Below are 15,996 nucleotides of genomic sequence, written 5' to 3' on the forward strand. Positions count from 1 at the left end.
GAAACACAGGGGCCTTTCACCAGGATGAGTAAAGTTTATTTTAGTGACCTCAGTACTAGGAAATTCTTGCACTGGAAATGTGCATTGATGAGATATGTTTAGGCAAAGGGAGGAAGCAGTAGTACTGTCAGTCAGTAAAAACTCAGTTCTTCTTCCCACTGTTAGGAGGATGCAGGTACTTTTAAAAAGTAACTGTTTACTTTCACCTTTCTCCTCCCAGCAACCTGAGCTCCCTCATCATGCCCACAGAATGAACTAAATATTGAAATTAGAATCTTAAAGTAGTGAAACATTTAGGAAGCGATTTGAAGTAAAGAGCTTTATCTAGCAGGGTTGTAATTGAATATTTTAAACACTCATCTCATAATTCCTTGAATAATACCATTGAATTAGGAAATAGTCAGCTATTTCCTTCAAGCAGTAATGTTCCTAACTGAAATTTATTCTTGTGAAACTCTTACCAACTCCCTTATTGCTAAGCACTACATTTCAGCAGTTTCATTGTAATTTATGTTGGTAGTGTTAATAACTTATCATAAATAATATAGGAAATGCCTTGCTTTGAGATTGTTCTTCCTAAAGCTGAGCTATACTAGACTCCAGTGAAAAAACACTTGTGGCAATACCCCATTCAAGATAAAAAGCATAATCAACCATACAATTAACTGTGCATGCTGGTGACAGCTGATGGTAGGAGTTGATGTTTTAACTCAGGAAATTAAGCAGGGGACAGCAATGCAATGTTCTTGGATTCAGATGCCCTCTGACAACTTCAACCATTAGTAAAGCACTAGCTCTGGTTAAGTTGTATGCAAGTATGGGAAAAAGAAATTCCAAAACTATACTGAGTTTGGCAGAAACTGCAACTACTTTCTGTTTCTTCTTTCCTTCCAACCTATGTAAGAATTCAGTGATCTTTGCTGTCTGTAGGACAGCTGCTCCAGCAGCCTGATCACAGTTCCAGGATGCCCAAGATGGTAGACAACAGGAGATACCTCTGAGCATTCAATCCAAAATGAACACAAATGCTTAGGTTTAGTTACTCCTAAGCCTTTCCTTTCACATGGCCCTAATGGTTATGGCAGGACAAAGGTAATAGGGAATTTACAGTCTGGAGTCTTTCAATAAAACAACATGGTGGCTTACAGCCATGTCATGTTGTATGTAGTAATCCATGTCTACCTTGATTACTTTAGGAAGTAATTTAAAGATAAGAGAAGGTTGGCTTCTTATCTAGAGCAGGCTCTTTGCTGCATATGCTCTTTTGCTCTTTGTGCAACACCTTTCTTGCATCCAGCTTCAATTTCCTACAAATTCTACCTGTTTCTAATAGCTGACTCAGCATCCCTTGAACAGTATTTCATAGCATTATCCAGTGATTTCTTCCATTTGGACACCTAGATTATAGTAGGCTTATATATAAGCAACCAGCAGGAGAAAAGAGGCTCTTCAAGGCTTAGCTTGGGAAATGGAGATGTGCAAAAGAAAGTCAAAACACTGCACCAGGGCTTTGGGGTGGAGTCAAGGAGGGTTCAATGGTATGGCTTTTCCTCCCCTTGCATGCCAGGCTGAAAGGGAGGCAGGGCTCTGGGGCAGTGAGCACACCCAGACACTGACCTTGCACTGCTGGCAGCACCTCCTTAGCTACAGGCTTTGTGGTTTGCTCCCAGTGCCTGAGTACAGGGCCAAAACAAACACTGCCTAAGTGCAGGTGGGTTAAGATCCTCCTCATTCCAAGGGTGCTAGGCAGTGTTTGCTGCCTTTCCCCTTCAGAAACAGTACCTTTGTTCTGTCCTGGAGGAGTTCCATGACCAGGTTATGGTTGTACCTTGCCATGTGCAGTAGTATGAACTGCCTGCATGCAGTCCTGCAGATGCAACTGCCTTCCACCCATACACAGGACCCCTACATGGGAAGAAATTGTAGAAGATAGTTGCAGCTTCCCCTGTTGGCAAAACCCCAACTAGCTAGCACAGTTAGTCTCCCTAGTATAAACTGGACCATCCACCAAGCAGGGAGCAGAAATTATGTCTGCTCAGCCTCAGTGCCTGATTAGATCAGTGGTTTGTCCCCATTCCTCAGATGGGCCTGCTACTATGCCTTATTCTGATGATCACTGAAAACAAGTTCACTCTAATACTTGGTCAGGTCAGACTAGGAAGAAACAGACTTGTCCCCCATCTTGGCTGCTCCATCATGCGAGGATGTCATAATAAATGGATGGTTTTTTGGTCTGGTCACGGAATTGCTCTAGCTTTAGGCCGATCCTCAGAAGAACAGCTTCATCCCACCATTTTGCCATGACCTGGGAGAAGAAGAGAGGCAGAAGGAAAAGGATGAATGAAATAAAGTAGCATCATACAGATGCTCTTGAAAACCTCAGAAACAATTTCTCCCCCTCAACATCCTCAAAAGATGTTTTCGCCTTTTACCCCAGTAAGTATGGCATCACTGTGTTTGGGATAATGGCAGCTGTATGACTTTCAATTGCAAAACACAGATCTTTCCCCTTTACATGACACCTGTTTCAAGAGGAAAATATTTAAAAGAAGTTAAAGATATTAGAAATAAGAGAGGAAAGGGTAGTGACAAATACTGGGTATTGATGCAAATAGACAGGGAGACAGAGAAATCTTTCTCAAAGATACCCAAAGAGACCTCTGTCATTTAGGAGTGAGGCAAATCACCCTCAAATTTAAGTTTTATTTCCAGTACCTGCTCGCTCCTCGAGTGAGCTGCGTGAAACAGGTTGTGATGCAGGACAAAGCCAGCTGGGGATTTTGTGCCACAGCATTCACAAAGAGCAAATACTCACCTGGAGGCTAATTGGAAGCCCAGCAGTAGAATATCCAATGGGAACAACAAGGCCTGGAATCCCAGTGAAGTTGCCAAGCTGCATGAACCTAGGGGGAAAAAACTGTCATCACTATTCCTGGGGACAGCAGCAAATTCATCCTTTTTTGGTAGAGACAGCTATGATTAATCTCTCCCACTTACAGTCTGAAGGTCTTTGCCAGCTGTTCCCAAATGTTTGTTTCTGTAGAGCAAATAGCACTTTCCTTACCTCATGGACCGGACTGTGAAGGACATATCGCTGCTCCCAGTCAAGAGATCAGATTCATAAATTCTTGGAGCAGTGCAAGGAACAGCTATGGAGGAATCACAAAATGACTGAACTTGAAAGGGACTTCAGGAAGTCATCCTGTCTAACCTTCTGGATCAGGAATGGTCACCAAGTGCTGGGTGCCCGTGACCATGTCCAAATAGCTTTTGAATGTTCTCAGGGATGAAGATCCCACAGGCTCTCTGGGCAACCTGATGCAGTGCCATGGATATATATATATATATATAACCACTAAGTCTACAAATACACAGTGCTCTCTCTAATCAGGTTGCATTATCTCTAAGGGTGCAAGGCACAGCAAAGTGCACAAAAGTCATACTCTCAAAATTGAGGAGGGAAAGTTAATGAAGTGACTGCTCTTAAAAGGCACCACACAGCTGTTGAGGACTGTCTCTTTAGCCAAGAGTGCCAATACCTGGTGTAAGGATACAGTTCACATTGCTGAAGATCTCTTGCAAAAATCTCATGCTCCGAGTTCTCTGTCGATTTGCCTACAAGCAGAGAGAATGCTGTTTGATGGGCCCTCTTGGCTCACAAAATTCATGTTTGATGTTGGCAGACTCTGCCCATCAGCATCTTTGCAAAAGAAGACACCATTCCCGCAATTTGGAATCAGGGTGCAGGACAGGTACAGGACAGGTGGTGGTGCCCTACCATCCTGCATGCTTTCACAGCAGAGGACACCTAAAGCTGGGTGACATCTTCCCATATGTATGGGGAAGCTAAGAGAAGCCCCTATCCGACCTTTACAGTTTCACCAAGTGCAGCCCTTCAGCCTTCACCCCAGTATGTTCCTCACCTTAATATAATCCAGAGCTGTGAACTGGCAAGCCAAGGCCAAGCTAGCCCGAGTTTCCAAATTCTGAAATAGAAAAAACTGATCAAGGCTCTGCTTGCAGGAAATTGAACTGTGACAGCCCAGGAGTTCTCTTCCAGGTCTGCCCTTCTATACCAGTAGCCATCCAACAGGTAGTTTGTCATAGAAGAAGCAGGAGCACCTCAGGTTTCTCACTGACATGACATTTGATCTGTATCAGCCAGAACAACTACTGACACTGCTCCAAGCTGCTGCTACTTACCATTTCATGGAAATGTTTATTGAAGTCGGGTTGCAGGAAGTCCCTCATCTCACTGAGAATGCAGATCACATGTGCCACTCGGGCTTCCTCCATCTCTGGAAGAGAGACTTCAACCACACTGGCTCCCAAACTCTGCAGGTGCATCACCGCTGTGTACAGGACAGGTAAATGACAGACAGCATCCCTGAGTTCTCCAGGCTTCACAGAAAGGCTGCAAATCCCCAGCTCCTGCAGAGTGAGAGTCTCCAAACACCATTGCAGGGCAAGCACCTTCAGTGCACCCCGTGGCATGCACGGCTGCAGCTGCTTCCTGCAGGGAAATGCTTTCAACCTAACTACAGCGCAGTATTCCAACAGAGCAGGGGCTGCAGACAGGTTCCTAACTTACCTGCTGCATTTCAGGCAAATTCACCTCACTCCTCTAGCCTCCCAGTTAAGCCAAACGGTAAAAGGACTGACAATGTGTCCCTGAGCACTACACATGACCAGTGTTCTATCAGCATGAAGTGATTATTTAGCATCAAGAGATCCCATTCAAAGCCTCTTCTGAACCATAATGGTAAAGGAACCAGGGAATACTCAAGAGACCAGGTAAACAATACAGAGCCACTAAATCTTGATGCACTTTAACAAGGCTGAACACCAAGACTTTGGGAAAAGTGAATCTTTTGTAGTCTGAAAAGAATCCTCTTCTTTCTGTGACCCCAGCTTCTTCATATATACCCAAGCTTGCCTATGATCCACCTCTCCTAAGAAAACTGTATAAATGTACAAGTGTGTTTGTGGAAATAAGGAGGGTGAAGAAAATCCAGGCAAAGCCTGAATACTCAGCTCCAGTGCAATTACTATACCAGGCACTGTAGAAGCCTTCTCCCCTGCCCCCAAGTACCCACCAGGATCAATTTTGCTTAGTCTAAACTCTGACAAAGTCACCCTAAAGGCGCCACTTGGCAGATTTCAAGGAAATACCAGAGGACTGGATATATCACAAAGACCTTATACTCTATTACTACTGAGCATTATGTTGTGAAACAACGCCTTCCCTTAAAAGTCTTTTACCATTAAAGCTTGCAGAGTAAGTATCACTAAGCACAGATCTGTCTTTATACACACAAGAGGCTGAGCACACTAGACTGCATTCTTCCATTGTAATCTGACAAGCCTACAACTGCTGAGCTTTTTAACCCTCAGCAGTCAGGGGGGTTTCCCCAATACAAAGTTACTGCTGTTTATCCAGCAGACCCCTTTAAGCAACTGCCTTTAAGGACTTCAGACAAGAGCTATTTAATGCATACATAAGAGGAACACCAAGTAACACCATAACATCAGGCACAGTAAGAGACTTAGAGACTTTCCCTCTTTACCTTTCTCACAGGCAGACAGGACTTCAGCATCACATGCCTAAAGAATAAGAGGAAAGAACTTTAGTAACTGCTCTCTTCATCTTGGTGAGCACATTCACCAGGACTTCAGTCCTTTCTTTGTTCCTGTCCCTAACAGCAGTGAAAGTCCTACAGGACTTAGGTCACATGCTGCAAGAGAACAGCTTGCAGGTCACACCCTTAATGAAAAGGAAAGGTCACCTTTTCCAGAGCAGAGAATATTCCTCATCTGCACTGTGCCAGAGACAGTGTCTTTTTTGTATCTTCAGGAAGAAATCCTGAGTACATTTGTGGGGCTGTATTACAATTTTCAAGTAGTACTAGCTTGCAAGTCCCATTTTTACATAGGGATAATGAAATAACATTCAGCAGCTACAGCACTGTCACCAAGTGGATACACTCCTTTTCCTCATTTGATTTTAACTGCCTTTTGTTATCAGTTTAGAAGCATTGCTTCCAATAGAATCAGCAGTAGTCATTACCTTCTTCAAGGCTCCAACAGACTCTTACTCAAAAGGCTGCCTTAGAAAAAGATATCTCCATGTTGATGTTTTCACACAGGCTGTATTATCCTCCAACTACAGGACTAAATATGAGAAGCTTTAATGATGACAGGCAAGAGACCAATGAATGCACTGGGTTCCTTTAAAATCTTATTTTTCAAAGCAGCAGAAAGATAAGAGATAAACCAGGCACCTTAAAAAATGTCCAGTCCACTCCCAGTTTTAAACCTTTCAGGTCAGGAGCACACATATCAGATAGGGTTGCTTTGGGCTGTTTCAGTCCTGCAGGGAACAAAGAAGAGTTCCTGCTTTTATTCCAGGATGCCTCTAGGAAGGGAGAGCATCTGGGCTCAGGGAGGGAGGGAGAGAGCTCACCTACCATATGGATAGAGCAGATCTGGCTCAGCAAGGATACTGTAAACAATGGCTGCATCTGCCACTGATGTACAGATAGGGCCTGTAGAAGAGACCAGTTATAAAAAAGTGACAGGAGGTAAATAGTACCTTCCTCCCCAGGTCTTTCCTAGGCAGAGATTGCCTCCCCTGTGTGAGAGAGCACCACACAGCAAGGTCCCTGAAGCAGAGCACAAATCCTCTTACCTACACTGACTGTGGAGTAGGAGAGTGGCAAGCTGCCATGACAACTGATGCGCCCAAATGTACCTGGAGAACAAGAAATGGGATTTAGCTGGGTATCAGCAGTCACTGGGAAGAGCCACCTAGATGGCTCTGGTGCACCCAGGGTAAACAGCAAACCCCTGCCAGTCACTTTTATGTCTGCTGTTTCAGAGCCCAGTCTCTCATCCTTCAGTACCCTGCTCTGCTGACCCCAATCTGTCTCATCAGTAAAACATGTGAATAGTGAAATTGGTTTCCCCCCAGAGAAATTATTTACTTGAGGGGAAATATGTGCAGGGACATTTTGGAATATTTGTATTTAAATATGCAGAAGCAGCATTTGTGGTGTGGAGGATGGGGAGGCAGGAGCAGGATTATCAACAGCAGGAGACAGCACCCCATGGGAGGTCTGACTTCATGGTGAGACTTCATGCCTAACACCAGCTGCATTCTGCAAGTACTCATAGCACCTTTCTGACCAGTTGCATTTGGTTATCATCCACAGATGAATCAAGATGTGTCGAGCTGACCACATGTGAAGGACAGAAAGAGAGTAATGGCTGAGTATCTGGTCTCAGATGAAAGGTAGAAAGGAAAGGCAGCATGCATATTTTGTTTAGTATTTGACGTAAGTTTGACATAAGGTTTTACGAACATATGTTCAACAGAGAGTAGAGAATACTTAAATGCTGCCATGCTAACCCTCATGACTCTAAGGGTGTTATATTTCAGAGTTTCTCTGGTCAAATTTTACTTCACAGGAATTAATAAGTGTCTGACTTGTTTGTGGCATTCTATCTGGAACAGCAAACAAGACAAACACACACCCCTCCATGATTAAAGGGCTCTACCTTTCAGCCCCACCACACCACAGAACGAAGCAGGAATCCTCACAGAGCCTCCTCCATCTGTGCCAATAGCCACGGGGCAGAGACCTACAAAAAACCCACGCATTGGCCTGTGATCAGAGACACAACATGTTGCCCTGTCCATTCTACCAGCAGCTACACACTTGTAGCTAAACAGAGCTCTCTGTTTAGCTACAAGTTCCCTCCAGCTGCTAAACCCAAACCCCCCATAAAAACTAAATGCCTGAGGTACTCTGGCTCAGGATCTTCCTCCCACCATCTCCATTTAGGACCACCTACCTGCTGCTACAGCTGCTGCTGACCCACTGGAGCTCCCACCTGTGAAGTGGTTAGGATTGTAGGGGTTCCTAGGGATCTTGTGGTACCTGAAGCAGACAAAGATTATTTAACTTAACTTTTTCTTAGGAGGACTGCGTGCACTATAGGGCAGGAAAAGATCCAGAAACACAGCTCAGAGATTCTGATCTCTTGGTAAAAGACGCCACTCAATCTTAGAAAGTGCCTATCCCTAAAAAACAGGATGGAAAAAAGACTTCTGCCTCAGAGTCCAATCTCCTGTGAGCATAAGCAGCCCATCCAAAAGAGGCCCAAAGCAAGAGAAAAGATGCCACTTCAGCTCTTCTGTTGGCAACGGCACCGTGCCATTTCTGCCTGCCACAGTGCATGATGCAATTCCAAAAGGTGGAGCAGTTGGTGGCCAGCAATCCTTACAGACAAGCAAGTCAGCTCTGCCCTTTATTCCCAAGCAGCAGCTCCCCACGCCTCCAGCCTGACCACAGCCCCAGCCAGCAGAGCCCTGCCAAGCCGCCGGGTATCCAGCCGCCCTCCCACGGCGAGGAAACGCTGGAAATGCTGGCAGCTGTTGCAGCTGAGGGGGAGCCCTAGTTCCATCCAGCTGCACATGCATCAAGTGTGTCTCTACACAAGGCTTATCTAGGCTGTGAGCACCACTGCTCTGGGGCTGAGGTCTCAGCTTGGCTATAGCTGGAGAATTCACCGTAGTAAAGCACATTCAGTGAACCTGGTTTAGCTAGGAAGTAAAACCACTATGTCCTCCTGAGATGACTGTACCTTTTTCTCAGTATTCTAGGCCTTCAGCCATCATTGAGGCTGAACATTACATGACTATTTGTTTTCTGTCACAGCTTTTGTGAACCACTCATACCATAAACATTCACACCTCCAGGCCCGTAAGGCCTGACAAACCAAGTTCCTTACTCAGAAGACAACATTTGGAGCCTCTCCTCCCTTTGCTTTCAGGAGCCTTCAGGCTTCCACAACTACTCTAACCCTCAAATGTGCAGTACTGGGTTTTCATGCCCTCAGGGCTCCGTCATGCTTCCCCTTATTTTTGTACTCTTCCCTGTGAGTTCTGGACAGTCACAGGTATTTCTAGACTGGGAGAAGAGAGAAGAAAGGGATTTTTACCTATTAGGGTTGCATCCAGTTGTTCCAGTCCCTAGTTCATGCATGTTTGAGACCCCAATAATGATAGCCCCAGCCTCTCGCAGCTTCTTGGCCACAGTAGCATCTTCTGTTTCTGGCTGTGTCCCAAGATACACTGTTCCCACTCGGTGATGGTAAGGCACCTCAACAAGAAGACACCTAATTATTCATTCTAAAACCCTAGCAAAGGAGCACATGCACACTTCACCATCACAACAGATCACAGACATTAGGACCCATGGAGGTAAGCAAGGGCTAGGGACCATGACTCTTCAACTTGTCCTGTGTTCATCTCTGTGACTTAACCCTTCAATATTTAGAGGGACATTTAACCCTTCAGTATTTGGTCCTTCTCCCATGCAGAGGAGTCCTTTTCACACCATGATACAGTAGAACAGAAACATGTAGATCATCAAAGTCTGCCTCCCTGCAGCAATGCAATTGCTATGCCCAGAAGCTGAAGATCACCTTGGCCCCACAATACACAACTCTGTGTTCCATCTTTCTATGGACAGGGCTGCATCATTTCAGATCTGCATGCTTTTGAAGACTGGCATCAAGATTAGTAAAATGTCAAAATAACAGATGGGCTTATTTTCAGGATATGCTAAGTATTCTTTACTTCAAGGCAGCAACAGAAGAATCTGTACACAAACAGGACCCTATGTACATAGGGGTACATCTCTGCAGAACCTACAATAGCCTGATGGCACTGCCACAAGTATCTACTGTTAGCTGTTGTTAGGCCACAGGTAAAAATCTTCGTCAGTAGGAATTTTCAAAGGAACTTGTGTATTTCTGGCACGTGTATTTTAAGGTGAGAGGGATGTTTTGCCAGTGGAGCAGAATCAGTGCCTGAGAAATACAGACAGTTACACCCACTTTACAGATGCTTTTATACATTCCCATTTCATCACAAGAGACTGTTTCCCACACCCACCCTCTGCTCCCCATGGATTAAAAAGATCAGTACAAGATATGGAGCACGTCTGCTTTATGCAAGATCTGTCTTCACCTTGCAAAACTTGTTAATCCTACTCACTACAAACCCACATACAACCCCTCACTACAAACATATTCTCAGGCTTCTGCTGAGAAGTTGGTCTCAAAACCTTGTCACAGCGAGCTGTCCAGGTTAACCACCTGCAGCAGAAACTGGCAGCTAGACAAGGAAACTCACCACTTTGAACTCTTCTTTCAGGCACACTGGGATGCCATCCAGACAAGACAGGGTACACTTATTCCTGTAACGAGTAGTGGAGGCCTCAGCCATCTGCACAGAGAAAAATAAAAAGCATAAAGCATATGCTGTGTATATATTTAGCTGAGCTGAAGGTCATCACCAGTATTGGAATGGATATAAAAAATGGCTTTCTTGGCCAGTCTATCAAAGTTTCCTTCTTCCACCATATGCTGGTGGGAAACTACAACTTGGAACCATCTACACTAATGGATGCCACATAAGCACAGAAGTCCTATTATAAACAGTCATCCAGCAGGAAACAGATTGATTTAATGCTACCTCTCTTCACAGGAAGGAAAGCAAACTTGTTTGTAGTCCACTAAAGAGAGTAAGGAAAAATGTACTTATTTTTCTGCACATATTTGCCCTTTTCATGGATGCTTGGGGTGACAGAGGCCGCTTTCCTACCGGAGGCAGACATTACCAGCATTATTTGCTCCTGGTCCCATTGCACTATGGCTCTGAGCGGTGGCGTGGATTTGTCACAGTCCTCCAACATGGCAATGATGTTCTTGGCTACCTGGGTTGGCGTCAGCTTCCCACTCCTACAGGACAGGAGAAGTTGGGAGTTTGTTACAAGACCTCCCCTCACACATTCACTCACAGGATTTGTCTCCCATGCAGCAAGATGGTAGCTGTCACAGCTTTAAGCAAGAATTGGGTAGGAATCTCTGTGTGGTGATGATCTGAATGCTGTTGACACCACCAAGACTTCTTTTCCTTAAGGGGAGAATTTGCCTACACAAAATGCTCCTTTAGAGGAGAGGCAAAAGCTAGGAGAGTTAACAAAATGTTCCTGAACCATCAGACAGATAAATAGCTGACAGCTATACTGAGAGTCCTCAAGCTCCTAAAAGCTTGGAAGCTACAAAACTCCCAGTATATTGAGGTAAGATCAAGAGGTCAGACCCCTTTATCCCATTACAGAGAAGGGGCTGCCAGCAGTACTGTCATAACCCACCTTTAAAAAACCTTCCCTCCCTCCTGGCAAAGGCTGTGTTACACCACAAACACACCATCTCTGGCTGACACAAAAGCCTCGAGGCCAAGATGCACCTGTAACACCGGACTGCAGTGTCAGCCCTTTGCTCCAACGCCACAGCCTGCAGGCAGAAGTGGCCCTTGAGGAACAAGTTCTAGGGGTGCAAGAATATTTTTCCAAGGGCTCTACTTCTGGCACATGTCCCAGAGGCAACTAGGATTACCAGGCAGACAACAGCTCACAGAACACCAGAGTCAGGGGGTTGTTTTCAGTTCTTTCCAAGCTGGACATGTTTACTGGGTGAAAGCAGGTGTCATGCTCAGAGAAGCACAAGGAGCTGGGGAACCAAGGGATTCATCAGAGACCCACAGAATGCACAACTGGCTTAATCCAGATCAACCTTCCTCTACTTCTCACTCATGTCTGAGAAAACAAGATATGTAGAAATTTCTCTCAGACAAGACTGACAATAAGCCAAAGAAAATGACATTTTAATATCCTTGCAGGGCTTGTAAAGTTGTGCCAGCTCTCCCAGCTGACTTTCCTTTGTTATTCTACTAAAGGAAAAGAACAGCAGGAAGTGATGATAAACAATGGCACCTCAAGGACAATGCTAACAAAGAGATGCCTGAGAGCCTGTGGAAAAGTGGCAGCCCACAGCAGAGGAACATGCGGGACAGGTTGTTTCCAGACCATAATTTCACCTACCTGTAGCATTCCAGATAGTCTTTGATCCCTTTGAAGCTAAACCCGTTCCTAGCAGAATCAGACCTGCAAAAGAAAAGATTAAAAGGTGCAACTGCAAGCTACCACAGCCAGGTTTGTTCATACCTGTAGACTTCAGCATTACCGTACAATGCAGATTTGGGCATCACTCACAGCAAACCATGTGGATTGCCAGCCCTTGCATTACACCTCACACTCTGTCAGATTTCTTGCACACAAGCCAGGCAATAGGCACAGTATGGATGCCACAGAAATAAGGGACCAGCTCTGCCAGTATGTTCTAGCTTCTTCATATTCCTCCTGAATACAGCAGTCATTAAACTGTTCAAAATGTATTCCAGATTTACATTTGCTACTCACCACTACAACACTATAGCCTAGCTGGAATATACTTGTGAATCTACTCCCAGGACCTCTGTCAAAAGTTCAATCCAGAGACAGCCAGCAGCACATCTGGGTGTGTAGTGCAGGAGTGGGAAAAGCACCATGCAGCTCACACAAGCAAACTGCTTCAACACCAAATCAATAGCTCTAGCACATAATCAGTAGACCATTTCTCATCACTAACGAAGTTAATTTCTTGTGCATAATTTTCTTTAGAACATGTGTTCCTGCCCTCCTCCAAGCAAACATGGTGTTCTCTTTGAGATTCCCTGCAGGCTAGAAACAGCACTCCTGCAAAGTCACACAGAGCAATCTATTTACTGACTACCCAAAGTGTACCTGCTCTAATAGTGCAACCAGAGCCCTGGTAAGGGCAGAATTTGGTCTCTTCCCAATAGGCAGACTTTTCCCTTTCACACTGCTTGTAATTACTGGTGATTTGTAAGTTACAAAAGGCAAGATGACTGACAGCACTGTTTGTTTTGTGAAATGGCTGGGCAGGGATACAAGAATTCGATCTAAATTGCTGACAATGACAGCTTCCCACTAACACAACAGTGCCAGCACGTGTATTCTTCCACTTCTCTCTTACACATCACATACTGACCTTGCATCTGTCAGCTGCTTGATAACATCTGAAGGGCTTTTAGCTTCAGACTTGTCTTCTGTAACCCCTGCAGCAACCTCCGGGATAAACGTGGGATCTTCATGAATGTCAAGGGAACGCATAAGCGAGAAGTTGTTCATTCTGAATAAGAGAGAGTCACTGCTGGAGTTTTCAACCTCGACTATGACTAATTTTTCAGACTGTTCAGAAGGAACCTTACCCAAGAACATTTTGTCTTAGCAGTCTGCTTTCACAGCAGGGAGTTGCAACAGTTACAAGCTAATCTCTCTCACATATTTCCTAAAGGCAGCATCAAATCTATTCTGCCTGTTTAACAAAGCCTCCTACCAACTGATATAAGGCCAACCTCTGTAAACTCGAGCTGGGAAAGAAATGGTGGAAGCTTTTGATTCACTTTAATTGGACCTCTTATTCACAGACCAAACAAGACAGGAGCGGAGAAGAAAGTAAAAGGAAAATATAGTGTAAGCCATATATTCAACTACTAATCCTGTTAAAACAAGCACCTCTTCAGACTTTTCCATGACCTGCTTGAACAGTTTGTTTGCAGTCAAATACAATGGGGATTGCAGCATAAATCCAGAGCTTGGACCACACAAAGCAAGGAGATCAAATCCTCACAGATATCCAGGAATGATCTGCAGTTTAACAGCAGCGACACTTGCCTGGGTTTGATTTGCTCAAAAAGCCCACATTCCAAGTCAAATCCAGGGCTGAGACAGTTCTCAGTATCCTGGGATCTGCACAGATGACCCTTCAAATGATGGGCAAACTATATGAAAAAAGCATGAAGAGGTTCCTGAACCTCTTACACAAGTGTCCACTTACTCCTTACTTCAATGTATACTTGAAATCAGTTTCTGAACAAAAACACATGTGAGAGAAAGAAGAAAGACTAACCTAAAATAGAAAACATCACAAAAAAGAACTTACCAAAACCTCTGAACTTTATGTCTGGCCTCACTTCCCCACTACTACTATTCTTTTAACCCTATCAGTGATAAGAACAGCATATTTGCACAGCCACCAGCTTTGAAAAAACAACTGTCCTTTAACAAAAGAACAAAGACAAAGAGACACAAAAGCAAACAAAAGGCAAAAAGCAAAGCTGGCGAATACAGTTCCTATGCACCTGCATGAGTGTGAAAAAAGGTTAATTTCTTCTCATAGAGACCCACTTAAATGACAGCAGTTAAAAAAATAATCTAGTAAACATCTATGAAGTAATCATATCCTCCAATCAAATTATGCAGCTTTTCTCTTTAATAAATACAATTTCAGATAACCTACAAGCAATGTGCAATGCAGGTACCTTAAACATAAAACAAGAAATAAAAGAAACTCAGAGTAGGAGATAAGTCCCCACGCTTACCTCATTAAGAACGGCAGTAAGCAGATCTGCCCAAAAGCCTAGGAAAAAAACAAGCAAAAATGTTGGTTTGCAGTAACTTTGACCTGAACACCTTCTTTCACTAGACAAGGAATGCTGAATATGCTCACAGTTGATGCAGGCTCGGAGCACACTAGAGAGCATTAGAGTGCACACATGCATAATGCTATGCAGTAAGGAAACTGCACAAATACTTAGATGTATTTTACACCACAAAAAATGGCCTGAAATGCTTTCCCCCCATGCTTCATATTTATATAGTTATAAAAAGAGTATTCTTCTGATTCTTCTGCCTTTGTCCTTCATTGACTCACACAGAAAGCTAGCATCTGCAGCTGCAACACTATTAAGAAACATCTACATAGCTCCCATCCGTTATTTTCTTCATGTTCCACAGATTATGCAAACACTGGATAAGGCAGGAGCTTATTGTTTTATTTACTATTAGGACCTTGCCCGTCTCTCAACCAGCTCCCGCAGTAACATGAGTCAACTTGGAAAAGTGTGAGAAATTTAGAGACTTTGTGGTAGTAGACAGCAGAAAATAATCTTTCAATACCCTGGCTTGCAGAGTAGCAGCATCAACAATCCCAAAGAGACCAGCCTTGTTCTGGCCTGTCTTAAGATATTAACAATGGACTTCAGAAACACGTTGTGAGATGTACAAATACAGTACAAGTCTGAGGCAAGGCTCACACTGCCAGCCCCACAAAGCGGCATGTTACCTCACACATTGCATAAGAATTACAGCACCTTTTAGAAAACACACGGCTCCTAATCTACATCTAATCTAGCATAGCACAATCCCGTAGGAGACTGAGAATCTCACATGCCCCTTCCAAGAGAGGTATCGGGAAAGGGAAGAAGCCCTTCGCCACCCACCAGAAGCAGTCACAAAGCAAAAGATAACAAAGTACTCCGGTTGTTACATCTCCACAGAAAGCGACTCCTAAGGTATTCTCACAAATAAACACAGCCCATCAAGCTGTTTCACTCCAGGCCCAGCTGGACACCAAGCTCTGTAACAGGTGACACGGCTGAAAAGAAACTTTTGTGCCTACTTCGCTCAAAAGGAAAGGCCAAGCAACAGCAGCAGCAGCAATGAGACCCAGCTGCTTCCAGCAGAAGCAGGTGCGAGGGGGGCAGTGCCCAGGCCATGCAGGCTTTTGTCCCCTCTGCATCCTGACCCCGAGCGGTCCCAGTGCCACAGCGGGATCAGCCAAACACCCCGGAGCCCGCCCGAGGGGAGCACCGGCGGCACCGCTGCCTTCAGCACCCTGCTGGAACGCTCCTCAGAGGGCTGAGGGACCCGAGCCCTTTAACGCCACAACCTCCCCGCCGAGCCCCGCTCCCTCCGGACCTCCCGCCCGGTTTCCCCCGCGCAGCCCCGGGTGCCGGCCCGCACTCACCGTGTTGGCCACATGGACGAAGAGGCGCAGCCCGGCGCCGCACAGCCTCGGAGCCCACTGCGGAGAGAAGGCGAGCAGTGAGGTGAGCGCCGGCCCCGCCGCCCCGCGCCCGCCGCCGCCGCGGCCCCTCCGGCCTTTGTTGTCCTCCCTCCTCCCGCTCCGCTCCTTCTGCCGCCAGGCGCCCCGCGCGCCGCAAAGCAGCGCGCTGCCGCA

The 15,996-nt window shown here is 45.2% G+C and overlaps 1 protein-coding gene across 1 annotated transcript; it reads right to left on the reverse strand.

Moving 5' to 3' along the window:
• Positions 1-14: 14 nt before the first annotated feature.
• On the reverse strand, positions 15-15,879 carry LOC120506401 (fatty acid amide hydrolase-like). The gene is made up of 19 exons (XM_039717937.1): positions 15,784-15,879; positions 14,357-14,394; positions 12,964-13,104; positions 11,955-12,017; positions 10,689-10,809; positions 10,202-10,294; positions 9,004-9,164; positions 7,855-7,940; positions 7,558-7,641; positions 6,689-6,751; positions 6,468-6,545; positions 6,282-6,370; positions 5,568-5,604; positions 4,204-4,352; positions 3,924-3,986; positions 3,540-3,615; positions 3,065-3,149; positions 2,816-2,903; positions 15-2,305 (listed from the first exon to the last, which is right to left on the reverse strand). Exons 2-19 carry the CDS (start codon positions 14,359-14,361, stop codon positions 2,195-2,197), a joined length of 1,593 nt encoding a protein of 530 aa, XP_039573871.1. The 5' UTR covers positions 14,362-14,394; positions 15,784-15,879; the 3' UTR covers positions 15-2,194.
• Positions 15,880-15,996: the final 117 nt, after the last annotated feature.

The sequence above is a fragment of the Passer montanus genome, unplaced genomic scaffold (genome assembly GCF_014805655.1).
Source record: "Passer montanus isolate IOZ18808 unplaced genomic scaffold, ASM1480565v1 scaffold39, whole genome shotgun sequence".
Lineage (NCBI taxonomy): Eukaryota > Metazoa > Chordata > Aves > Passeriformes > Passeridae > Passer > Passer montanus.

Bases quoted from the DNA above. Each gene is read 5' to 3' on its own strand.
- LOC120506401 (XM_039717937.1), bottom strand. The intron at 6,371-6,467 runs GTAGGTGAGCTC...TGTTCCCTGCAG, and splicing joins AGATCTGCTCTATCCATATG to GACTGAAACAGCCCAAAGCA. The intron at 4,353-5,567 runs GTAAAGAGGGAA...TCCTGTACACAG, and splicing joins CCTGTCTGCCTGTGAGAAAG to CGGTGATGCACCTGCAGAGT.